Source organism: Aegilops tauschii, chromosome 6 (assembly GCF_002575655.3).
Source record: "Aegilops tauschii subsp. strangulata cultivar AL8/78 chromosome 6, Aet v6.0, whole genome shotgun sequence".
Classification (NCBI taxonomy): domain Eukaryota; kingdom Viridiplantae; phylum Streptophyta; class Magnoliopsida; order Poales; family Poaceae; genus Aegilops; species Aegilops tauschii.
Window position 1 is genome coordinate 90602882 of NC_053040.3, and position 27213 is coordinate 90630094.

General features: G+C 45.5%; 2 protein-coding genes across 7 annotated transcripts; one reads left to right on the top strand and one right to left on the bottom strand.

Moving 5' to 3' along the window:
* The first annotated feature begins 8034 nt into the window (after nucleotides 1-8034).
* On the top strand, nucleotides 8035-13055 carry LOC109740414 (uncharacterized). Of its 6 annotated transcripts, none has more exons than XM_020299471.4 (7): nucleotides 8035-8647; nucleotides 8716-8915; nucleotides 10478-10566; nucleotides 11384-11592; nucleotides 11721-12002; nucleotides 12234-12460; nucleotides 12545-13055. In XM_020299471.4, the coding sequence occupies exons 3-7, from the start codon at nucleotides 10533-10535 to the stop codon at nucleotides 12795-12797; spliced, it is 1005 nt and encodes a 334-aa protein (XP_020155060.3). In that variant the 5' UTR covers nucleotides 8035-8647; nucleotides 8716-8915; nucleotides 10478-10532; the 3' UTR covers nucleotides 12798-13055. The 6 variants fall into 6 exon arrangements, with proteins under 6 accessions (XP_020155060.3, XP_020155061.3, XP_020155059.3 ...); XM_020299472.4 differs by having other exon boundaries at nucleotides 8119-8647; nucleotides 10494-10566; XM_020299470.4 differs by having other exon boundaries at nucleotides 8119-8647; nucleotides 10497-10566.
* Nucleotides 13056-13603: 548 nt separating this feature from the next.
* On the bottom strand, nucleotides 13604-16605 carry LOC109740429 (putative F-box/FBD/LRR-repeat protein At5g56810). The gene is given in 3 exon segments (XM_020299491.3): nucleotides 13604-14494; nucleotides 15160-15303; nucleotides 15412-16605. Coding segments are annotated over 3 exon segments (1803 nt in total). The 5' UTR covers nucleotides 16498-16605; the 3' UTR covers nucleotides 13604-13921.
* Between the last annotated feature and the right edge of the window lie 10608 nt (nucleotides 16606-27213).

Here is a 27213-nt window from a genome sequence, read left to right on the forward strand (position 1 = left end):
GAAATCGAATGCAAGCAAACTTTATGAAATAAGCAATTAGTTAACCTTAAACTTGACTTAGTCCATGATGTGATTAGTGTTGGAAATATGCCCTAGAGGCAATAATAAAATGGTTATTATTATATTTCCTTGTTCATGATAATTGTCTGTTGTTCATGCTATAATTGTATTAACTGGAAACCGTAATACATGTGTGAATACATAGACCACAACATGTCCCTAGTAAGCCTCTAGTTGACTAGCTCGTTGATCAATAGATGGTTATGGTTTCCTGACCATGGACATTGGATGTCATTGGTAACGGGATCACATCATTAGGAGAATGATGTGATGGACAAGACCCAATCCTAAGCATAGCACAAGATCGTGTAGTTCGTTTGCTAGAGCTTTTCTAATGTCAAGTATCATTTCCTTAGACCATGAGATTGTGCAACTCCCGCATACCGTAGGAATGCTTTGGGTGTACCAAACGTCACAACGTAACTGGGTGGCTATAAAGGTGCACTACAGGTATCTCCGAAAGTGTCTGTTGGGTTGACACGAATCGAGACTGGGATTTGTCACTCCGTATGACGGAGAGGTATCTCTGGGCCCACTCGGTAATGCATCATCATAATGAGCTCAATGTGACTAAGGAGTTAGCCACGGGATCATGCGTTACGGTACGAGTAAAGTGACTTGCCGGTAACGAGATTGAACAAGGTATTGGGATACCGACGATCGAATCTCGGGCAAGTAACGTACCGATTGACAAAGGGAATTGTATACGGGATTGATTGAATCCTCGACATCGTGGTTCATCCGATGAGATCATCGTGGAACATGTGGGAGCCAACATGGGTATCCAGATCCCACTGTTGGTTATTGACCGGAGAGTCGTCTCGGTCATGTCTGCATGTCTCCCGAACCCGTAGGGTCTACACACTTAAGGTTCGGTGACGCTAGAGTTGTAGAGATATTAGTATGCGGTTAACCGAAAGTTGTTCGGAGTCCCGGATGAGATCCCGGACGTCACGAGGAGTTCCGGAATGGTCCGGAGGTAGAGATTTATATATGGGAAGTCCTATTTTGGCCACCGGAAAATGTTCGGGATTTTTCGGTATTGTACCGGGAAGGTTCTAGAAGGTTTTGAAGTGGGGCCCACCTGCATGGGGGGACCCACATGAACGTGGGTAGTGGGGGCAAGGCCCCACACCCCTGGTCAAGGCGCACCAAGATCCCACCTTAGAAGGAATAAGATCATATCCCGAAGGGATAAGATCAAGATCCCTAAAAAAGGGGGATAACAATCGGTGGGGAAGGGAAATGATGGGATTTCTTTCCCCCACCTTTGCCAACGCCCCAATGGACTTGGAGGGCAAGAAACCAGCCCCCTCCACCCCTATATATAGTGGGGAGGCGCATGGGAGCAGCACCCCAAGCCCTGGCGCCTCCCTCCCTCCCGTGACACCTCTTCCTCCCCGCTTGCGCTTGGCGAAGCCCTACCGGGATCCCGCTACTTCCACCACCACGCCGTCGTGCTGCTGGATCTCCATCAACCTCTCCTCCCCTCTTGCTGGATCAAGAAGGAGGAGACGTCGCTGCTCCGTACGTGTGTTGAACGCGGAGGTGCCGTCCGTTCGACGCTAGGATCATCGGTGATTTGGATCACGACGAGTACGACTCCATCAACCCCGTTCTCTTGAACGCTTCCACTCGCGATCTACAAGGGTATGTAGATGCACTCCTCCCCTCTCATTGCTAGCATCTCCTAGATTGATCTTGGTGACACGTAGGAAAATTTTGAATTTCTGCTACGTTCCCCAACAATTAGGACAATAGCACTCGGAACTTTTCCAGGTCATGTTCACCATTTACGATGCTTGCGGAGAAGAAATAAAAATTGTCAACTCTCTTGACTTCCTCGAGAAACGGGTGGTCGCGGCAAACCCAACAACTATGTTGGCTTCGTTGATGGTTGTGATCCTACAAAAATCCTCTTCACGAAACCTCAAATCCATAACCAAGTTTTTTTGTGCACTGCAACTAAAATTTATATCTATGTCAAGAAAATAGTTATTATCTACTTTTCAGCTAATGTAGAGGTATATAGAACGCACAAACCTCAGATAACAAAATGAACCATAATTTTTTACATCAAAGGCACAACTGCTATGGCTAGCACGAGTTAAATAAATCAAGTTATTCTTCAACACATATTAGCCAAAGCTAACCATGCATTAGTTATGTGTAAGGGCAGCAAGTTTCATCATCATTCTACTGCCTGGCCCAACACCATTAGAATAGTTTGACTTAACTGTAAATTTTTAATAGATTTCTATAAACACTAGCTAACCCTAAAAAATCCATAAGCATACAACATCTAACCCTACAAAAATGCATCGATATGAAGGTTGGTCACACAGAAAATCCTGAAATTGCTATATTGTAAGAAGCAATGGAGCTCACTACTATGGTCATCGCCCCAACCGAAGAACAAGGCAACACATGCCAATTCTATGACCGAGCATGATGGCGCGGGAGACCCGATGTCCGACTAAAAGGCAGATTGCATGGAACCAGAAATGGTCGAATAGAGGCGACGCCTCACGGACGTCGAGGCGATGCACGGAAAGAAAGCGCCGCTCGGGACGATATGGGAGCGACTGTGTAAGGATGGTGCGTCCGCGACGAGTGTCTGCGGGCGAGTCGGATAGGGCACCATCGGAACGGATCAATGGCTGTATACAATGAAAACTAAGCGGAGAGGAGCTCATCGGCGCTAGCAAGAGTTGGGAATCGAGGATGTGCAATGGATTATAAGAGGCAGCGAACACCACAACACCGAGCGACCAAAGAAAGATGTTCAACCATGAATGAACAACACAGACATATCAAATATAGCAGTCGATGAGTGATTACCTTCCTTCCATTTTGGTCATCGGAACATATGATCACTGACCGGTCATTTTTAGACTAGACTGTGAGAACATCCAACCAAGCCCAAAAAACTATATCATTGATGCCTTTGGAATGGCAGGTTAGTGTTGTCCCTCATCATTGAAGCTAGGCCAGGCACCGCTTAACGATGAGGCATCAGTGCTATTCAGCTATGCAGTAGTGATTAGAGTAGTTTTAATGCAACAAAACCATCCTTTAGCATTTGTGAGCGAAGATTTGGGCCCGAGGAACAGAGCCTTGTCAGCGTATGAGAAGGAATATGTGGCTTTTTGATAGCACTAGAACAATGGAGATCTTACTTGCAAATTCGGAATTTTCTGATAAGAAAACTGACCAAAAAAGTTTTTCTAGCTTGAAATAAAATATTACATACACCCTAGAAATAGAAGGCACTCACTAAATTGTCGAGTCTTGATTATCAGATTGTATACAAGTAAGGTACAAGGAACCCTGCCACTTATGCATTATCTAGGAGGCCTCAAGGTGAGTTACAAGTCCTGAATGTCACTAGTTTACAACCTGCCTAGCTTTATGAGGTTATTGCCTCTTATGAGCAAGATGCTAAGGTTCGTGAAATTCTTCAGCAATTAGTTGTGCCACCAGATTCTCGTCCTCCTTAACAGCACATCAATGGATTGCTCAGCGACAAGGATTGTATTGGGATTGGAGCTGCCCCTGAGTTATCAGAATTGCGCATGCTTTTCATGCCTACCCTGTTGAAGGTCACCTTGGTTTCCCAATGACTTACAAGAGAGTTCACTCCCTGTTTAGGTGCACTCGGACAAAAGTTTTCATCAAGATTTTTTTCTTTCAAAATTGCATGATTTGTCAACAAAAAGCAAAACTTGAGCATGTCAATTACCCATGATTGCTATCTCCCTTGTGAGTACCTCAAAAAGCTTGGGAAACTATCACTATGGATTTGAATATATGGTCTACCACACTCTGCACATTATGACCACATTATGATTGTTATAGATAAGTTTACTAAGTACATGCAATTTATTTTTGTTAAACTTCCATATAATGCCGAGAAGATTGTTGATCTCTTTCTGGAAAATGTGTATACAACGTGCCCAGATTCATTGTTTCATATAGGGATCCTGTGTTCACAAGTGCATTTTGGCAACATTTGGACAAAAGGACAGGGGTTGAGCTAAGCATGAGTACTGCTTACCATCCTGAAACTGATGGACAAACTAAAAGAGTTAATCAAGTGGAATGCTTTCTCAGGTGTTTCATTGTGTTCACCCCAATAAATGGATAAAATGGCTCTCATTGTGTGAATTTTGGTATAACACCAACTGGCATTCTTCCTTAAACAAGTTTCCGTATTAAGTTTTGTATGGACACAATCCTAGTTACCTTGGAATTACTCTTTCTAATACAATGGCGCCAGTGGATTTGCGACAATGGTTGGATGATAGAGAAGTGGCAAATCAGCATGTCAGACAACTCTTGTTGAGAACTCAGCAAAGGATGAAAGCCCGTGCTGATAAGCATAGAATTGAAATAGAGGTTTATGAGGGTGATGAAGTATTTTTGAAATTGCAGCCCTATGTGCAAACTTCAGTTGCCCATTTTTCAAATCACAAGCTTGCCTTTAATTATTATGGTCCTTATCCTATGACTAGGAGAGTTGGAGAAGTGACCTACAGATTACAACTACCTAGCTACCTGACACTAGCAAGACCCATCTGGTGTTTCATGTTTCCCAATGAAAGAAGTGTACAGGGCCTCCACTCCAGGTACAAAAGAAATTACCCTCTTTCATTTCACCGTTTTAAGTTCTCGTCAGAATCCTGCAACAGCGAGTTCGACGAGCTACTATGGCCCAAGAACTTGTTGAATGGAGTGATGTAGCACCTCAAGAATCAACTTGGGAAGACATGTATTCTCTCAAAGAGACATTTCCACATGCGTCGGCTAGGAGGCAAGCAGTTACTCAAGAACAGGGGATCCCAACTGCTCTACTGATGGCAACAAGATAACATACAAGCGGGAAGTACCAAATTCAAGTCGTGGGCTTAAAGACCCATATGGTGTTTCATGTTTCCCTACGAAAGAAGTGTATGAAGTCCCCACTCCAGGTACAAAAGAGAAGGGCCCTCTTCCATTTCACCATTTCAAGTTCCTGTCAGGATCCTACAATGGCGAATTCGACGAGCTGGCAATCGTACTGTGGGCCAAGTACTTGTTGAATGGAGTGATGCATCATGCATCACTGCAATAGTCAACTTGGGAAGACATGGATTCTCTCAAGCAAACATTTCCATGGATTCGGCTTGGGGGGGGGGGGGGGTTCTAGCGGCTACTCGAGAATGGTGGGGATCTCAGCAGCTCTATTGACAACAACAAAAGAACATACAAGCGGGGAATACCAAATTCAGCTCATGGGCTTAAAGACCCCTGGTGTTCCATGTTTCCCATTGAACGAAGTGTATGCGGCCTCCACTCGAGGTACAAAGAGATTTGCCCTCTTTCACTTCACCGTTTCAAGTTCCTGTCAAGATTCTGCAACCGTGAGCTCGGCGAGATGAGATGGCAATCATACTCTGGCTCAAGTCACTGTTAAATGGGTTGACGCATCACCTCAAGAGTCAACTTGGGAAGACATGGATTCTCTCAAGCAAACATTTCCACGTGCACGACGGGGGGGCATGCAACTACTTAAGAACGAGGGGGTGCCATCACCTCTACTAACGACAACAAGAGAACAAACAAGCTGAAAATGTCAAATTCAACTTGTGGGCTTGAAGCACGACCCACTCGTCATCGCCACCTCCCCTAGTGGCTTGCAAGCCCGAACTGGACCCGTTAATCAGGTGTAATAGCTTACGCTTAAATACATAACCAGGGACCTCCTACATGGCCTCGTACGTGCCAGAAGCCACGGAGCGCGCACCCTCCCCGCTCTTACGAGCGCACTCATGGGCCGGCCCATGTGTGGGGCGGCGAGCCTCTTGTTTTTTTTTTGCTTTTTGTTCTGTTTTAAGTTTTTTCATTTTTAGAAATAATTCAGGATTTAAAAAAAGTTGCAAATTGTTGAATCTTTTGTGAATTCAAAAATTGTTCATGACTTCAAAAACGTTCGGGAAATGATAAATGCTCACGGATTCAAAAAATGTTTGTGATTTCAGAAAAAAATGGTTGTCTATTCAGAAAATGTTTACAACTGAAAAATGTTCATGAATTTATAGAAAAATGTTTACAATATTCAGAAATCGAGAATTTCAAAAAATGTTCCCATATTTCAAAAAAATGTTCACAAAATTCAAAAAATATTTGCTGTGTTAAGAAGTCTTAATGAACTCAAAATTATTTGCCAAAAACAAAAATGCTCCTGAATTCCAAAAATTGTTCCCAAATCTCAAAAAATGTTCACATGTTCCAAAAATGTACGCAATTTCAAGAAATGTTTGTGATTTTAATAAATGTTCAGGAGTTTATATAAATGTTCACAATTTCACAAAAAATGTTCACCATTTCAAAAAAATCATGAATTTGAAATGATGTTCACTTTTTCAAAAAATATTTTCGAATTTGTAAAAAAATGTTCGTCTATTCGAAAAATGTTCATGATTTTTTTTAAATGTTCGCGAATCTATAAAAAATGTTCAGGAATTTGAAATTTGTTCACAATTTCAATAAATGTTCACGAGTTCAAAGAATGTTCGGATTGAGAAGATGTGTTCGGCAATTTGAAAGATGGCCGAAAATAAAGAAAAATAAAATCAGAACAGTAAATATAAGCAAAAACAAAAACAAAAAAGTAAACAAAGAAAAAGAAAGAAAAAACTGAGAAAAAAAACGGTTCTAGGAAGGTTCTGGAACCTTCCCAAACCGGTGGGTAGGAATAGCGAAATGACCGACCCAAAAAGGAGCAGACGCTGTAAGGGGGTACGCGCCAGCTAGTTATTTGGTGACCTACGCGCCAAATAGGAGTGGCGTACAACCAGTACGTGTGCTTGGTATTAGCTTCAAAAAATTCGTGACTCTGTGTGGGCGGTTGGGTGAATTATCCAGCGAGAAATTCAATTCAAAGTGATTCGTGAGTAAGGAGAGAGCTAGATCCTTACAAGTGACGACTGCTTTTGATCTGTAATGGGTTCTGTACACCCTAATTTTTCCTTCCGAAGGTTTACACCTTAATTCTGCTCAGGTGCTACGTGCAGACGGGCTGTTACTACATCAGTAGTACGTACTCCATAGTACATAGCTATTGGTTTCGACATACAAAGTGGCGCTGTGGCAGCACCTCACAACACTCTTGGTCTGCTTAAAATGCTGGGCAACTCATTTATACTGCCTGTAGCGACCGAGTAAAACTGGAAACAGGTAGTAGCCACACCATATCGTTGCTGTTACAACTGTCAACACAGGCATAATTTTGGAAAACAATGACAAACTACAAATTCCGAGCGCGGCCTGAAAACGTGTGGATTTTTCCGGCATAGCTACCGAATCAACAACAAAACGGCTTCGTCTGTATTTGTTCGTCACCAATATTGTTGTCCCGTGGGCGAGGATCAGTCAACTACTACATTGCATTCCAAGAACTATGTTAATTCATCAACTTAGCAGCAAAAGCACAGATGCGAAATAACATCAGGATGTCAGTAGAGAAAATAATTCCACCCAGGTGTTGTTAAGTTCTTCTCTTCTCTGGCCGTTGCCAGGATCCATGGATGAGATAATCCATCGACGTCAAACTGGCGAGATGAATGAATACTTCTATCTTTTTTTCACCCATCATGATAATAAATGAACAAACGTTTATTTTCTCATGAGCGTGATAACATCAGTATCGCGAGAACTAAAGCAAAAAAAAAAAAACTCATCGTTTTCATTTCTTTCATTACAAACCCAAATACAAGGGCACTTTGGGAATATATTTGTTTCTATTACTTGTGAACCCCAGTTCCTTAAGTAAGTTCTATCCTATATAGGAGTACTTTACAAGAAGCCATCATCATCTCTTGGGCAGCAGAAAGTCCAAGCTCTGGAAATGGCCTCATCATCTGCTGATCATTGGAACCTACTAATCTTTCTTTTCGGATTCTATAACTCCCGAACGTCAGAATTTTAAAAGTCGCCTCCGAACGTCCTCTAGACCAGTGGATAGGAGCACGAATCCTAAAGATTGGATTGCTGACACGTCAGCTCTGGAAATCGTTCGGGGAGGAGTTCCATCACCCCGAACCTTATCTTCTCCCCCACCGCATTAGCTTCTGCCTTGTTTATCCACTCCCACCTCCCCGACAGTGAGGCGGAGGCCATGCCGCCGCGGCCGCTGCGGCGGGCGTCCAGGCCGGCCCCTCCGCGTGCTCCTCGCCGACGCTGGGGCACCAGACGCGTTTTCCGTTCCGTCTTGGGCATAGCCGAGCGCCAGCCGGCTCAACCGGCTCGAGGTGTCAGGTCGCACCGCCGCAACAGGCGTCCATGGCGGCCCCTCCTCGTGCTCCTCGCCGACGACGGGGCACCATGACGCCGTGTTCTCCGTTCCGTCTTGGGCGTAGCCGAGCGCCGCCTGCTCGCCCGCGCCACCGCGGCGGGCGTCGAGGACGCCTCCATTCGAGCGCTCCTCGCTGACGACGAGCACCAGACCGCCGGTTTTCAGGGTCCAGGCCGAGAGATCCTGCAGCCACGCCCGAGCTGCGCAGCTCGCCTCCAACCCTGCAGCAGCCGCTACCTTGCCGCGCGACCGGTGAGGCCCCGCCACGACCTCCTACTTTCGTCTTCTCCAGCTTCCTGCTCTCTCACTCCTTGCGGCAGCTAAGCTTTTCAGAGGAGGAATCTTTGATGGTGAACTACGAGGTCAGGGGAAAAGTAGCCAACAGCTCGAGCGGTGCGCTCGATTCATGTCGCCGTCGCAGGACCACTGGTCCTTCGGGAGGCGGCGAGGCAGACGGGAGGCAGGCGTGGTAGGCGCAGCAAGCCTTTGCGGCAGTTGCAGGCACGGCTAGTAATTTCAGGTTCTGCACACACTCAATCCATCCTAGTTTAGCTATCAAAATTTTCTTCAATGTGCGTGTGCACTTATTGAGAGAGGTTGTACCTTTCAATCTAGCTGTAGATGGGGCCATGGCAAATTTAGTATAAGTTTGTTCAATCCCATGGCAATTTTCTAACAAAATCTACCCTTTATCATGGCGATTACATATTACTTTGTTGGAAGTTCATGGAATTTGTTCATACCTTGGCAAATTTGTATCTGGTCGCATGGAAAATTCTATAACAAAAAATGATGGCCATGTCAACCATAGCTTCAAGGTGTGTTTTGCCATGCCAACTTGAAGCTTAGGTGTTTCCATGACGGCAACATTTGTGTTGTGTCTTTTTTGCCCTATTTATCTGAAGAATGTTGCCATGGCAATTACATTTTTGTTTGAGAACATGGCAACTTTGGTGTTCTAACTTTTTCTTGCCATGGCAAAATTTATTATCTTTTTTTAAAACAGGGCAAACTTGCCATGGCAACTTTGCTATGTTCAAGAACATGACAAAGTTATGGATGTTCAAAAACATGGCAAACTTGCCATGGCAAACTTAAAATGTTTTTGGCAAATGTATTGACGGGGCATGGCAATTCTAGTTCACGGGGCATGGCAAAAATACCTTTATTCACAGCCAAAAGTGAGATTTTTTCTACGTTTTTCTTGCCATGGCAACTTTACTTTAATGGCATGTCAAATTTTACTTTATTTTTTTGACATGGCAAGTTTATTGTATAGAGCATGACAATTTTAATTTAAATATGATGGCAAATTTACATTTCCACACATTAATTTTTTTAATATGTAGCATGGCAAATATACTTGTGTAGCCATGGCAATTTTTAATTTATTTCCATGACAAAATTACACCATTTTTGCCATGGCAAAAATTACTTCATTTTTTTGCCACAGCGTACTTTTAATGACATGGCAAATTTTAGTTTTTTTTTCATGGCAAATTTATTGTAAAGAGCATGGCAATTTTAATTTAAATATGATGGCAAATTTACATTTTCCGGAACATGACAAATTTTTACTATGTAGCATGGTAAATATATTTGTATTCCCATGGCAATTTTTAATTTATTTTCCATGGCAAAATTTAATCCATTTTTTGCCATGGAAAATTTTACTCCATTTTTGCCATGGCAAAAATACTTCTATTCACATGGCAAATTTTAGTTTAACTTGCCATGTGAAAATTTCCTGCTTTTTTACATTTGTATATTGAAAGATGGCAAAGTTAAGATATTTTGATCCATTGATATAGCATTGCTCAGATTTTTATACATGCCCAATGACAATTTTTGTAGAAATCTTTTTTGTTCTATCTGATATTTCCATTTTTTTTTGTGTTTCCATAATATCATAGCAAACTTTTTCCACACTCAGTTGTAATGAAGTCTGTATGAACATCATGGCAAATCATGTAATTTTTTAATATACCCTTTTTCATGATTATATGCTAGTTTTGTTCATTAGAGCATGGCAACTTTTTGTCACGTACTATGGATTTTCTAGATTCACGTACGTTCTCTCAGGTGCTTCTTCTTCCAGCAGGCGTCACCTGCGAGTCTCCCATCTCTTCTCTCGGTCATGAGTCAATCAAGCTCACCACCAGGGAAAAATGGTATGCGCTCGTCTATGGCCTATCCTTAAATATTTGTCCAGTCTGATGAATGCAATACGTACTGCTGCAAGGGGCGGCATATTGAATATACTCCGTTCTGATCTTCCAAGCAGTAGATGTCAACGTTGGATGGGACGAGGGCAGCGATTAGTTTCCAGTGATCTTCCAAGCTTCTAGGTCGTGTCCTCGTATGCCTATTAATTAGGTTGTGTCTTTCAAACCATAGAAGGTGTAATTGCAGAACTACATATATCAACAACTAGATCACATGATTTGTTATCAAATTCCCAATATCGCTGCCACCGCCTGCTTGTTGTCATCTGCCGCCTTCAGGAAGCACTGTTGGTTGATCGTTCTATCTCCTCTGTGTCCAAATTTGAGTAAACGGTGATGCTGCAATGGCCGGCTTGCCGCAAGCAAGCACCATCTTCCATGGCACCAATACATCGTTTCTCTATTATTAATATGGTCTGATTGGGTAACGCCCTAATGCATTATTTAGTAGCAATTGTAGTTACATGTGGTTTACTAATAGAGATCTGATCTTTATCCCAGTTTAGATGTATTTGTCTAGATAAAAATAAATAGAAAGAAAGAATAGAACATAATGCTATTTTCAAGCCATTTTCTTCAAGTCTGAACGTTGTGCGCTAATGATCTGAATTCAACGTGCTAATCATATGATCATATACGTACTGCTAGAGCTAAATTTACACCCACATTTGCAAAACATGCGTTTTTTTCTCTTATATTAATTATTATTTGTGCAACTATTACAGAACATACATTGCAATTTTATGTGAGAATTGATATGCAGGCGGCGACGGCTACATCTGCAACTGCGGCGCGATGAAGATGGGCGGCGTCGGCTGCCACTGCGGCTCCTACCTACTATCCAAATCCAAAGGAAATGAACTAAATAGGCCACAAAGGGAGATGGTGATGTACAAGATCTCTAAGATAGGGCGCGAATTACCTGTGTTTGTGCAGAAGATGACGAAAAATGATATACTGAGTCCAAACCTGGTGAGTTCATAACTTCAGATACCACGCGCAATATGTATAAAGCTCGCAAATTTAGAACCATTTTTCTTGCTGAATTAATCGTCCGCCTGATACCCGGTCTCCATCTTGACGCGCTCTTTTCTGAACAGTATTTTTGCAAGGCATATGTTTCGAGGTGTCTCCCGCGCCAACAAGAGGGCAACCAAATAATACCTCTCAAAGTTTTGCTGGAAGGTATGCAGATGGACGCAAAGCTGGTCTTCACGAAATATTCCCATGGGACGTGGCCTACTATATATCGAAAAGACTGGAAGAAATTGATCGAAGATGCCGGGATGAAGGCGGGAGACATCTGCCTCTTCCAAGTTGTAGACAGGAGCAGCAGCGGGCTCACGATGATGGTCCATATGATCCGCAAGTCGGAAATGCTGGTAATAGCCTTAGTCTTGGAGGGCCGTATAAACCATTTTTTCTTGTGCATGTGCGACATTTTGCCTTTTAGTAGAATTCATATATATTATATTGTGCCTCACTCAATTCATTCTGCTAGCATTACATCCCTCTTACTGCCTATCTATATATATATATATATATATATATATATATATATATATATATATATATCAGTTGTGCTAACATTTCAATCTGCTGTGTGCTGCTAGCCTCGCAAGGAAGGAAGCACCAGCGTCGAGGCCAGCGAGCCTCGCGCGGAGGAGACACGCTTGGCCCAGCCGGGAGGAGACGCCGGCAAGCCTCGCGCGGAGGAGACCCACTCCTCCCCGGCGGGAGGATACGTCGGCAAGCCTCGCGCTGAGCCCTCCGGAGGGAGCGACAGCGACAGCCGCCCCCATCTGAATGTGAAGAGGAGTCTCTCGCCTTCACCTGGCGAGTAAGTACCCGCGTCTTACTTTCTGCTTCGTGATCTTTGTTTCCTACCTCTTGAAACCGGGAGCTGAGCCCCCGTGCCATGCAGGTCCCTTCAAAAGGAGAAGAAGATGCAGTTAGGGGCCACGACGTCCACCGAGTCCTCAGCGAAGGCGCCCGCTGAGGAGACCCATGCGCCCCTGTCGAGCCCTGAGGGGCGTGAGGAGATGGCCCGCCATGTTGAGGCGGCGACGGGGCAGACGGTGACCGAGGATGATTGTGTGACTTCGCAGCCGCACCAAGACTTGCCTCCCCCAGCTGGGAGGAACGAGCTTCGCAAGGGAAGGGGCCTCCGGAGGTGAGGAGGTGCCTCTAAAGGCGCGACGAGCCCCCAGCACAAGCCCACAGACGTGAAATAACATCAGGATGTCAGCGAAAGCACAGACGTGAAATAACAATTTTGCATCTGATAGTAGGGTACTACTTTTACAAGTCAAAAAGGCCAAAACAATTTTCAGCCCGGGTACTTCCACATCTCAGAATCACATTTGTCTTCCCCAATAGAGAACTCAAGAAAGACGATTGGCTTAGTCAATCAATCGATACGTGCTTCCATAGCCTGATGCACTTGCGTTTGTCTCGACCACGGCAGCAGATACTTGCTTCCATTGACGATTGTTTTTGATCTGATCTGTAATGGGTTCTTTACACCCTAATTCTGCTTCAGGTGATACGTGCAGATGGGGAGTTGCTACATCAGTAGTTACTGTGAGCTCCAGTACGTACGTGCTCCATACTCCATAGCTATTGCTGCCTCTGTGATAGCACCTCACAACACTCTTGGTCTGCTTAAAATGCTGGGCAACTCATTTATACTGCCTGTAGCGACCGAGTAAAACAGGAAACAGGTAGTAGCCACACCATATCGTTGCTGTCACAACTGTCAACACAAGCATAATTCTGGAAAACAATGGCAACTACAAATTCTGAACTCGGACTGGAAACACGTGGACTTTTCCGCCATAGCTACCGAATCAACAACAAAACGGCTCCGCCTGTATTTGTTCATCAAGGATATTATCATCCCGTGGGGCGAGAATCAGTCAACTACATTGCATTCCTGGAACTATGTTACTAATTTATCAGCTTAGCAGCAAAAGCACACACGTGAAATAACATCAGTAGAGATAGATTGTGAATCTGATAGTAGGGTACTTTTACAGGCCAAAAGGCCAAAACAATAATCAGCCAGGGTACTTCCACACCTCAGAATCACATCAGTCTTCCCCAATAGAGAACTCAAGAAAGAGTGCAACATACATACTAGTAAAACTAGCTTCCAGACCATCATGGCCTCATTCTACCTTCGCAATTCACCGCAAAATTATGCAGAAGTGCAGAACTAATAAGTAAAGTACCAAACCCTTAGCAGCTCAAAGTAAACATGTCGATGCGAAATACCATCAGCATGAAAAACAAAAACTACTCATGCCTCAGCTCGAGAAGCCCTCCAGGCCCTGGCACGCCTCAACACACAGAAGGGATCCTCCACTGACAAGTCAATGGCGTTCTGAAAGCTCCAGCTAGGGGAGGCGGGGCAAACGTAAATGACATCACTGCCAGTGCCTCCGCCTGATGGCGCATCGCCCTCACTAACGGAACCTGACACGGGACCTCCCTCCATTACCACATCATGGCTGCCAGTGCTTCCACCTGATGACACATTGCCCTCACCAGCAGAACCTGAGACAGGGCCTCCCTCCACTACCACATCATCACTGCCACTACTTCCACCTGATGGCGCATTGCCCTCGCCAACAGAACATGACATCCGGCCTGCCTCCGATACCACATCATCACTGTCTCTACAAACCATTCCCAGCGTCTTAAGCACCTTCCCATTCTTCAAGATGTAACCGAGGAACAACAGCTCACAGTTCAGGCCCTGGAATCCGTGGAGGACGAGCGTCTTCAGATGTGATTCGAGGCAATCGCAAGAGCTCTGAGACTCCCAGAACTCAGCAGAATGTACACCATCAGGTGAAGTGGATTGAATGGACTGAAATTGAGCAAAAAGAAACAATGTCAGCGTTTAGCATATCAAACTTCAAATTACACCAAAATACAATTACAAGTGCAAAGAACAGATATCTACAATATCAATCTGGACAATATAGCAATTAACTAGTACTGGAATAAGCTGGTATTCATATTATCATCTTGAATCACCATCGATAGACAAGTATAGGGAAGGTATCAAAATGCCATATTATCGATAAACAAGTATAGGGAAGATAACAAGTGCTAGAACGAATATCGTATCTGAGTAATGCTACACACACAGGGGCTTTACGGGATAATTAAATTATTAAAGATTAATGGATGTGATTTAGTTAAGTAGGACGGGCCCCACCAGTTAAATTCAGGGGGGCGGGGAGGCAATTAAATTAGGCCACGTTCTTCAGCCCGTGAAGTTCGTTGAAACATCCCCGTGAATCTAGTATCATCGTATTGACAGTATCAATCTGTAATACTCCCTCTGTTTACTAATATAAGACGTTTGGCAGTTTAACTTGAACTGCCAAAACATCTTACTATATTAATGAACAGAGGTAGTATATAGCAATGGGCAACTAGCACTTGAATAAGCTGACATCCATATTATCGTCTTGAATGGCAATTGATAAACAAGTGCAGAGATGAACAGATATCGATATGGCGTACCATGATGTGAAGTGTCTCGAGGCGAGGAAAGCATCTGAGCAGGGTGTGCAGCATCTTGACCTCCATGTCGTGCGAAAGTCACACCTTGACAGCTAATATCTTCAAACTTGGCAGCATGGCGCTAGCTCTCACACTCATCCCAGCCTGCCATTGAGGCAAATTATTAAAAAAAATGAGAGAGAAATTTGTTTGGTCGCACAGTCACGTAATGAATGCTAAGTGCAGATGACAGAAGTTACAAGAAGCAGTTACCCTGATGACAATGCCACCAATCTCGAGAGCGTGGAGTTGAAGGTCCAAGTAGCCGAGCACCTCCAGCCTAGGGGCGTGGACAATCTTGACGGGCCTCCGGTCGAAAATGCTTTGGAAGAGCAGGCGCTCCAGGCAGGGGGCATCCTCCACAATGATTTCATCGAAGCTGCATCCCCATTCCATCACGGCGCGGAGGCTGCTGGACTTGATGCGGAGGATCGAACGGCTAATGTACGCGATGGCGACGGAGAGGATTTTCAGCTTGGGGCAGTGCGCGAGCAAGGCATCGACTTCTCTGTCCTCCATGATGGAGTGGAAAAGGCCGAGCTCTTCGAGGTTGGGGAAGGCTGGCCGGAGGGTGGTGGTGTCTGGGAAGTGCCAGCGCCAGACGCCTATGTAGAGGCGGGTGAGGGAGGCACAGTCGAGGATGCTGTCGGGGAGCGGCATGTCGAGCGGCCAGGGGCGGTTGAAGAGGATGAGGTCCTGGATCTTCTTGGCGGCGAGGCTGGCGATCAGGCGCTCGAGTGCGTGCTCCTGCCGGTGAAAGGAGGTGCGGATGAAGCGCACGGCACGGACGGGGCCGGGGTGAGCGGCCACGCAGCGCGAGACGGCACGCACGGCGTGGAAATCGCGGGGCCCGTCGGCGGCCCTGAGGTGGGCGTCGTCGACGAGGAGCGGGGTCGCCGCCCACACGCAGCGCCAGCGGGTGGAGAGTACCATGGTGCGCGCGGCTTCCTTGGTGGGGAGGCGGGAGATGATGTTGCAGAGCAGGTCGTCCGGGAGGCGGCTGATGTGGTCCTGGCCGTCGCCGCCCTGCACGGCGGGCCGGTCGGCGGCGGCGGGGGCGGCGTCCTCGGAGTCGGAGGAGGTGAGGGAGAAGTGGTCGTCGTCGGAGTCGGAGGACTCGTCGGCGTCGGCGTCGGGCGCGGGGACGAAGGGCGCGGGGAGGAGGGAGATGATTTGGGAGACGATGCCGTCCATGCGGTCCTGCGCGGACGGGCCCTCCAGTGCCATGTTGTTGAAGTACGCCTCGATTTGGGCGTAGGTGACAAATTCTTCTTCTCCTCCCCCTGCGGCGGCGTCCATGGCGGCGGAGGCCGGCTAGGGTTTGTCGGCGGGCGGGAGGAAGGGAGAGACCTCACCTCCGCGAGAGGAGCAGGCTGAACAAATGGGGACTGGTGTGGGATGCCGTGGACCGTGTAGACTGGCTGTACGGCGGCTCTTTGGTCTGACTACTGTTGTGAACTTGTGGACCAAATTTAAATTTCAAATACATTCCATGTATTGGAGTTCAAACAGATAAATTCAGCTGTGGACAGTTGTTGACAGTGTCCCAGCGGCCTCTCGCCACGTCGGTTCTCGGTCCGATGGGCCGGGCCAAGGACCCCTTTGCCAGTTCCGTCCCAGGCTACTTCAGCGGGGCCATCACATGAAAATTCCAGAAGACTTAGAGCATCTCCAATAGATGGTCCAAAATTTGGCGGTCCAAAACCGGAGATGTAAAATTTGGACCGCAAAAAAATGCGTTTTGGAGCTTCGAAAAAAGCTCAACTCCAACAGATGGTCCAAAAGAGTAACTCCAACAGATGGTCCAAAATGAAGATGTAAAATCGCCTGGATCGTCTTCTTCAACCTCGGGACGTCGGCCGCCTTCGTCAAATCCGTCGCCATCAAGCTCTCCCCGACCTCCCCGAGCGCGCCATCCTCCCCGTGATGAGCTCCTCTCCCAATCCCCTTATTTTCCCCCTTCGATCGGTGTCGTTTGCCACCGCTCCCGTGCTGGTCCGTGGTCGCCATGGCCAGAGCCCGAGCTCCCCTGTACGTGCTCCTTTGCCGGCCAGCAGCGACAGAGGCGGGCAGCAGCCGACGCGAACACCATGAGCAGCGGCACAGGCACGCTGCACGGACCAGCAGCGACGGCAGCTCGGCTGGACAGGGTCAGTGCGGGGCGGCGGCGGGGCCGGGAGGCGGTGGCAACGGGGCGGGCCAGCGAGCAGCGGCGGGCGGCGGAGGCGGGCGGCGGCCTAAGGACCCGGCGGAGGCCTACATGGGCAGCCAGACCGCCGGAGGCGCCGAATCCTACCGCGGCTGCCTCCCGATTCGGCAGCGCCCGGGCGGCTGCGAGACGGCTTCCGGCGAGGAAGGCGGCGGAGGGCGGCGCGGCGATTTGGGGCGGCGGCGGCGACGGTGGCGGATTCTGGCCGACTGGTGTTCGGGCGGGCGGACAGGCGCGGCTGTGAAATGAAATGAAGTGGCGGTTGGGCGTTGGTGGGCGGTCGCCGAATTTGCACCAGATGCATCTCGTGATGTAAATTTGCACCGCGAGGTGTTGTATTTTACATCACGAGGAGGCCGCGGTACAATTTTTTTTTACATATGGACCGTCTGTTGGAGCAGCGTTTTTTGCCCTAAACGGTCCAAAAGTTAGGTATTTTTACATTTGGACCGTCTATTGGAGATGCTCTTAGCTGGGATCATGGAAAACTCTACCTCACCGTACATAGCCGGGAGAACTCGACCTCACCGCACGTAGCCAACTAGGATTTGTACCCCTAGGGTCCTCGGTATGTTATATAAGTCAGGGTCTTGGTGGTCAAAAGTGATCGGTACGTCCGGCCACTTATTCTCCGAAGTCGTTGTGCTTTCAATGACGTCCGACCACTTATTGTCCGAAGTCGTTGTGTTTTCAATGGTACATATCTCTCGAAGAGCTCTCTTCCGTTGATTTCTTGATGAGTGTGTTTCATAGATCATATGTACATCTTTGTCCTCGGACGTGTATTGTTCTTCTGTACAGTCGATTTCTACACCCCGAACCCTTCCGCTATTGGGGTTATTGAGGAACTCCCATCATCCTTTTGCCACTTGCTTGACAACCCAACAGTGCCTGCTTTTGTGGGTGGCTGGTTTATCCGACGAGGCAGAGTGGATCGTGCACGGGTGGTCGAGTATCATGTCCAGCAGTGATTTGACTCCGATGCCGACTACCCGGCTCTTCTTCTATGGAAGCTCACTACTAGGAAAAGGGCTATAGATGAAATGGCCACTAATGACGCACCAGACATGTGGTGCGCCACTGTGGCGCACCATGTGCTGGTGCGCCATTAGTGTGAAAGACACTAATGGCGCACCAGACACACGGTGCGCCACTAGTAACAAAAAAATGTATTATTATTTTTCCAAACATACTAATGGCGCACCAGGGCACAGTGCGCCATTACTAGTTCTAACTAGTAATGGTGCACCAGCCACATAGTGCGCCACTACTATATTTTTTTTGCAAAACTACTAATGGCGCACCAGGGTATAGTGCGCCATTACTAGTTTAAACTAGTAATGGCGCACTGTGCCCTGGTGCGCTATTAGTGTGTGTATATATATATATATATATATTTTGCAAAACTACTAATGGCGCACCACCAGTAGGTGCGCCATTAGTAACCAGGGTTACTAATGGCGCATTTGTAGGTGGTGCGCCATTAGTAACCTGGGACCAGCTAAATATTTTGGACAGCCACACCTACCCACTCACTTTCCCCACTTCATTCTCTCCACCTCCTCCTCCAAGCTTGTCTCGGCTGCCTCCTCCTCCTCACCTCATTTGCACCATAAATTCATCCAAATTAAGTGGTTAAATTACCTTTTTTGATAGGTAAGTAAGGGGGAAGCTATCTTTATGTTGTTCTCCCTCCAACAACGTGCACATGCATTTTTTATGGCCTAGCTAGATCTATGTATGTTTGTGGTGTTGCATATATGTTTGTGTTTGCAGGTACCGGTATTTGAAATGCGATAGTTGCCAATATTTTGCCGGAATGTTGATTCATTTCCGTTTCGGCGAGATTTTGGCACTATGCATTCTTTTTGGTCCTATTTTTAGGGAAAGTCATGCCAAATTTTTTCTTGGTTCTAAAATATCGTTTTACTCTACCCCGCAGGCGACCATGGTTCGCACGATGACCGAAGGCATCGTGAATAGGTTTTTGAGCTCCGCGAAGGCCGAGATGCTTCAAAAGAACGAGACGGAGATAAGATGTCCGTGCCGAAGATGCAAGCTGAAGAGCCTTATTGAGGACCCGGATTCCGGGCAGGTGCGGGACCACCTGCTCTTGCGTGGTTTCATGGATGGCTATCGGTGGCAAGGTTATGAAGACGACTATGAAGTCGTCCATAGGGGCCGGGCAAGAAATGAGGAAGGGCAGCAAGACAACCACCGCGGCTCGGGCGGGCGAGAAGACGAAGAATCTCCAGGACATGATCACGACGGTGATGCTGTACACAGTCATCATGTAGAAGATGCCGGACATGATGATGAGGAAGATGCCAGAGCAGACGAAGGGCATGATCATGAAAATGAAGATGCCGGCGGAGCAGACGATGATGGACCATCGATGGGCTGGGTGCAGGACCTTCATATTCAAGAGCTGCTTCTCAAGCAGACGGATAACGCAAGAGCTGTCGCCCGAGAGAAAGCCAAGCTGGATCAACTGGAGATAGATGCGGTTACTCCATTGTATGAAGGATGCAGGACCGAGGATACCCGCCTGAAAGTAACGCTCATGGCTCTGGAGATGAAGGTAAAACACAAAATGACCGACGCATGCTTCGACGAGAACATGTCATTCTGGCACAAACGTCTTCCCAAGGAGAACAAGTGCCCGACCAGTTTCGAGGAGGCGAAGAAAATCGTGTGTCCTCTGGATTTACCGCACGTGAAATACCATGTGTGCATGAACAATTGCATCATTTATCGGGACGAGCACGCGGAGTCTACCATATGTCCGTGTTGGGGAACGTAGTAATTTCAAAAAAATTCCTACGCACACGCAAGATCATGGTGATGCATAGCAACAAGAGGGGAGAGTGTTGTCCACGTACCCTCGTAGACCGACAGCGGAAGCGTTATCACAACGTGGTTGATGTAGTCGTACGTCTTCACGATCCGACCGATCAAGTACCGAACGTACGGCACCTCCGAGTTCTACACACGTTCAGCTCGATGACGTCCCTCGAACTCCGATCCAGCCAAGTGTTGAGGGAGAGTTTCGTCAGCACGACGGCGTGGTGACGATGATGATGTTCCACCGACGCAGGGCTTCGCCTAAGCTCCGCAACGGTATTATCGAGGTGTAACATGGTGGAGGGGGGCACCGCACACGGCTAAGAGATCTCATGGATCAATTGTTGTGTCTCTGGGGTGCCCCCCCCCCGCCCCCGTATATAAAGGAGCAAGGGGGAGGCAGCCGGCCAAGGGGAGAGGCGCGCCATAGGGGGGAGTCCTACTCCCACCGGGAGTAGGACTCCTCCTTTCCTTGTGGGAGTAGGAGAAGGGAAGGGGGAAGGAGAAAGAAGGAAGGGTGCGCCCCCCTTCCCTAGTCCAATTCGGACCAGACCATGGGGAGGGGTGCGGCCACCTTTTGAGGCCTTTCTCTCCTTTCCCGTATGGCCCATTAAGGCCCAATACGAATTCCCGTAACTCTCCGGTACTCCGAAAAATACCCGAATCACTCGGAACCTTTCCGAAGTCCGAATATAGTCGTCCAATATATCGATCTTTACGTCTCGACCATTTCGAGACTCCTCGTCATATCCCCGATCTCATCCGGGACTCCAAACTCCTTCGGTACATCAAAACTCAATAAAACTGTCATCGTAACGTTAAGCGTGCGGACCCTACGGGTTCGAGAACTATGTAGACATGACCGAGACATGTCTCCGGTCAATAACCAATAGCGGGACCTGGATGCCCATATTGGCTCACACATATTCTACGAAGATCTTTATCGGTCAGACCGCATAACAACATACGTTGTTCCCTTTGTCACCGGTATGTTACTTGCCCGAGATTTGATCGTCGGTATCTCGATACCTAGTTCAATCTCGTTACCGGCAAGTCTCTTTACTCGTTCCGTAACACATCATCCCGCAACTAACTCATTAGTCACAATGCTTGCAAGGCTTATAGTGATGTGCATTACCGAGTGGGCCCAGAGATACCTCTCCGACAATTGGAGTGACAAATCCTAATCTCGAAATACGCCAACCCAACAAGTACCTTTGGAGACACCTGTAGAGCACCTTTATAATCACCCATTTACGTTGTGACGTTTGGTAGCACACAAAGTGTTCCTCCGGTAAACGGGAGTTGCATAATCTCATAGTCATAGGAACATGTATAAGTCATGAAGAAAGCAATAGCAACATACTAAACGATCGAGTGCTAAGCTAACGGAATGGGTCAAGTCAATCACGTCATTCTCCTAATGAGGTGATCCTGTTAATCAAATGACAACTCATGTCTATGGCTAGGAAACATAACCATCTTTGATTAACGAGCTAGTCAAGTAGAGGCATACTAGTGACACTCTGTTTGTCTATGTATTCACACATGTATTATGTTTCCGGTTAATACAATTCTAGCATGAATAATAAACATTTATCATGATATAAGGAAATATATAATACTTTACTATTGCCTCTAGGGCATATTTCCTTCAGTCTCCCACTTGCACTAGAGTCAATAATCTAGTTCACATCGCCATGTGATTTAACATCAATAATTCACATCACCATGTGATTAACACCCATAGTTCACATCTCTATGTGACCAACACTCAAAGGGTTTACTAGAGTCAATAATCTAGTTCACATCGCTATGTGATTAACACCCAAAGAGTACTAAGGTGTGATCATGTTTTGATTGTGAGATAATTTTAGTCAACGGGTCTGTCACATTCAGATCCGTAAGTATTTTGCAAATTTCTATGTCTACAATGCTCTGCACGGAGCTACTCTAGCTAATTGCTCCCACTTTTAATATGTATCTAGACCGAGACTTAGATTCATCTAGATTTAGTGTCAAAACTTGCATCGACGTAACCCTTTACGACGAACCTTTTGTCACTTCCATAATCGAGAAACATATCCTTATTCCAGTAAGGACAATTTTGACCGCTGTCCAGTGATCTACTCCTAGATCACTATTGTACTCCTTTGCCAAAATTAGTGTAGGGTATACAATAGATCTGGTACACAGCATGGCATACTTTATAGAACCTATGGTCAAGGCATAGGGAATGACTTTCATTCTCTTTCTATCTTTTGCCGTGGTCGGGCTTTGAGTCTTTACTCAATTTCACACCTTGTAACACAGGCAAGAACTCTTTCTTTGACTGTTCTATTTTGAACTACTTCAAAATCTTGTTAAGGTATGTACTCATTGAAAAACTCATCAAGCGTCTTGATCTATCTCTATAGATCTTGATGCTCAATATGTAAGCAGCTTCACCGAGGTCTTTCTTTGAAAAACTCATTTCAAAACACTCCTTTATGCTTTACAGAATAATTCTACATGATTTCCGATCAACAATATGTCATTCACATATACTTATCAGAAATGCTGTAGTGCTCCCACTCACTTTCTTGTAAATACAGGCTTCACCGCAAGTCTGTATAAAACTATATCCTTTGATCAACTTATCAAAGTGTATATTCCAACTCTGAGATGCTTGCACCAGTCCATAGATGGGTCGCTGGAGCATGCATATTTTGTTAGCACCTTTAGGATTGACAAAACCTCCTGGTTGCATCATATACAACTCTTCTTTAATAAATCCATTAAGGAATGCAGTTTTGTTTATTCATTTGCCATATTTCATAAAATGCGGCAATTGCTAACATGATTCAGACAGACTTAAGCATAGATACGAGTGAGAAACTCTCATCGTAGTCAACACCTTGAACTTTGTCAAAAACCTTTTTTCGACAATTCTAGCTTTGTAGATAGTAACACTACTATCAGCGTTCGTCTTCCTCTTGAAGATCCATTTAATCTCAATGGCTCGCCGATCATTGGGCAAGTCAGTCAAAGTCCATACTTTGTTCTCATACATGGATCTCATCTCAGATTTCATGGCCTCTGGCCATTTTGCGGAATCTGGGCTCACCATTGCTTCTTCATAGTACATAGGTTCGTCATGGTCAAATAACATGACCTCCAGAACAGGATTACCGTACCACTCTGGTGCGGATCTTACTCTGGTTGACCTACAAGGTTTAGTAACAACTTGATCTGAAGTTTCATGATCATCATCATTAACTTCCTCACTCATTGGTATAGACGTCACAGGAACCGTTTCTTGTGATGAACTACTTTCCAATAAGGGAGCAGGTACAATTACCTCATCAAGTTCTACTTTCCTCCCACTCACTTCTTTCGAGAGAAACTCCTTCTCTAGAAAGGATCCATACTAAGCAACGAATGTCTTGCCTTCGGATCTGTGATAGAAGGTGTACCCAACTGTCTCCTTTGGGTATCCTATGAAGACACATTTCTCCGATTTGGGTTTGAGCTTATCAGGATGAAACTTTTTCACATAAGCATCGCAACCCCAAACTTTAAGAAACGACAACTTTGGTTTCTTGCCAAACCACAGTTCATAAGGCGTCGTCTCTGCGGATTTTGATGGTGCCCTTTTTAACGTGAATGTAGCTGTCTCTAATGCATAACCCCAAAACGATAGTGGTAAATTGGTAAGAGACATCATAGATTGCACTATATCCAATAAAGTACGGTTATGACGTTCGGACACACCATTATGCTTTGGTGTTCCAGGTGGCGTGAGTAGTGAAACTATTTCACATTGTTTTAACTGAAGGCCTAACTCGTAACTCAAATACTCTTTTCTACGATCAGATCATAGAAACTTTATTTTCTTGTCACGATGATTTTCCACTTCACTCTGAAATTCTTTAAACTTTTCAAATGTTTCAGACTTATGTTTCATCAAGTAGATATACCCATATCTGCTCAAATCATCTGTGAAGCTCAGAAAATAATGATACCTGCTACAAGCCTCAATATTCATCGGACCACATACATCTGTATGTATGATTTCCAACAAATCTGTTGCTCTCTCCATAGTACCGGAGAACGGTGTTTTGGTCATCTTGTCCATAAGGCACGGTTCGCAAGTACCAAGTGATTCAAAATCAAGTGATTCCAAAATTCCATCAGTATGGAGTTTCTTCATGCGCTTTACACCGATATGACCCAAACGGCAGTGCCACAAATAAGTTGCACTATCATTATTAACTTTGCATCTTTTGGCTTCAATATTATGAATATGTGTATCACTACGATCGAGATCCAACAAACCATTTTCGTTGGTCTGTATGACCATAGAAGGTTTTTATTCATGTAAACAGAACAACAATTGTTCTCTGACTTAAATGAATAACCGTATTGCAATAAACATGATCAAATCATATTCATGCTCAACGCAAACACCAAATAACACTTATTTAGTTTCAACACTAATCCCGAAAGTATAGTGAGTGTGCGATGATGATCATATCAATCTTGGAAGTACTTCCAACACACATCGTCACCTCTCCTTTTACTAGTCTCTGTTTATTCTGCAACTCCCGTTTCGAGTTACTACTCTTTAGCAACTGAACCAGTATCAAATACTGAGGGGTTGCTATAAACACTAGTAAGTACACATCAATAACATGTATATCCAATATACCTTTGTTCACTTTTGCCATCTTTCTTATCCACCAAATACTTGGGGTAGTTCCGCTTCCAGTGACCAGTCCCTTTGCAGTAGAAGCACTTAGTCTCAGGCTTAGGTACAGACTTGGGCTTCTTCACTTGAGTAGCAACTTGCTTGCCGTTCTTTTGAAGTTCCCCTTCTTCCCTTTGCCCTTTTCTTGAAACTAGTGGTCTTGTCAACCATCAACACTTGAAGTGGTCTCGTCAACCATCAACACTTGATGTTTTTCTTGATTTCTACCTTCGTCGATTTCAGCATCACGAAGAGCTCGGGAATTACTTTCTTCATCCCTTGCATACTATAGTTCATCACGAAGTTCTACTAACTTGGTGATGGTGACTAGAGAATTCTGTCAATCACTATTTTATCTGGAAGATTAACTCCCACTTGATTCAAGCGATTGTAGTACCCAGACAATCTGAGCATATGCTCACTAGTTGAGCGATTCTCTTCCATCTTTTAGCTATAGAACTTGTTGGAGACTTCATATCTCTCAACTCGGGTATTTGCTTGAAATATTAACTTCAACTCCTGGAACATCTCATATGGTCCATGACGTTCAAAACGTCTTTGAACTCCCGATTCTAAGCTATTAAGCATGGTGCACTAAACTATCAAGTAGTCATCATATTGAGCTAGCCAAACGTTCATAACGTCTGTATCTGCTCCTGCAATAGGTCTGTCACTTAGCGGTGCATCAAGGACATAATTTTTCTGTGCAGCAATGAGGATAATCCTCAGATCACGGATCCAATCCGCATCTTTGCTACTAACATCTTTCAACATAATTTTTTCTCTAGGAACATATCAAAAATAAACACAGGGAAGCAACAACGCGAGCTATTGATCTATAACATAATTTGCAAAATACTATCAGGACTAAGTTCATGATAAATTTAAGTTCAATTAATCATATTACTTAAGAACTCCCACTTAGATAGACATCTCTCTAATCATCTAAGTGATTACGTGATCCAAAGCAACTAAACCATGTCCGATTAACACGTGAGATGGAGTAGTTTCAATGGTGAACATCACTATGTTGATCATATCTACTATATGATTCATGCTCGACCTTTCGGTCTCTGTGTTCCGAGGCCATATCTGTATATGCTAGGCTCGTCAAGTTTAACCTAAGTATTCCGCGTGTGCAACTGTTTTGCACCCGTTGTATTTGAACGTAGAGCCTATCACACCCGATTAACACGTGGTGTCTCAGCACGAAGAACTTTTGCAACGGTGCATACTCAGGGAGAACACTTTTATCTTGAAATTTTAGTGAGAGATCATCTTATAATGCTACCGTCAATCAAAGCAAGATAAGATGCATAAAGGATTAACATCACATGCAATCAATATAAGTGATATGATATGGCCATCATCATCTTGTGCTTGTGATCTCCATCTCCGAAGCACCATGCTCGTGATCTCCATCTCCGAAGCACCGTCATGATCACCATCGTCACCGGCTTGACACCTTGATCTTCATCGTAGTATCGTTGTCGTCTCGCCAACTTATTGCTTTTACGACTATCGCTACCGCTTAGTGATAAAGTAAAACTATTACATAGCGATTGCATCTCATACAATAAAGCGACAACCATATGGCTCCTGCCAGTTGCCGATAACTCGGTTACAAAACATGATCATCTCATACAACACATTATATCACATCATGTCTTGACCATATCACATCACAACATGCCCTGCAAAAACAAGTTAGACGTCCTCTACTTTGTTGTTGCATGTTTTACGTGGCTGCTACGGGCTTAGCAAGAACCGTTCTTACCTACGCATCAAAACCACAACGATAGTTTGCCAAGTTGGTGCTGTTTTAACCTTCGCAAGGACCGGGCGTAGCCACACTCGGTTCAACTAAAGTGAGAGAGACAGACACCCGCCGGTCACCTTTAAGCAATGAGTGCTCGCAACGGTGAAACCAGTCTCGCGTAAGCGTACGCGTAATGTCGGTCCGGGCCGCTTCATCTCACAATACCGCTGAACCGAAGTATGACATGCTGGTAAGCAGTATGACTTATATCGCCCACAACTCACTTGTGTTCTACTCGTGCATAGCATCAACGCATAAAACCAGGCTCGGATGCCACTGTTGGGGAACGTAGTAATTTCAAAAAAATTCCTACGCACACGCAAGATCATGGTGATGCATAGCAACAAGAGGGGAGAGTGTTGTCCACGTACCCTCGTAGACCGACAGCGGAAGCGTTATCACAACGCGGTTGAT

What these genes read in the sequence shown, in the direction of transcription:
- LOC109740414 (XM_020299471.4), top strand. Translation starts at nt 10,533, where the DNA reads ATGAGTCAATCAAGCTCACCACCAGGGAAAAATG. An exon ending in TCCGCAAGTCGGAAATGCTG is followed by an intron (nt 12,003 to 12,233) that starts GTAATAGCCTTA and finishes GTGTGCTGCTAG; the next exon opens with CCTCGCAAGGAAGGAAGCAC. An exon ending in CTCTCGCCTTCACCTGGCGA is followed by an intron (nt 12,461 to 12,544) that starts GTAAGTACCCGC and finishes CGTGCCATGCAG; the next exon opens with GTCCCTTCAAAAGGAGAAGA.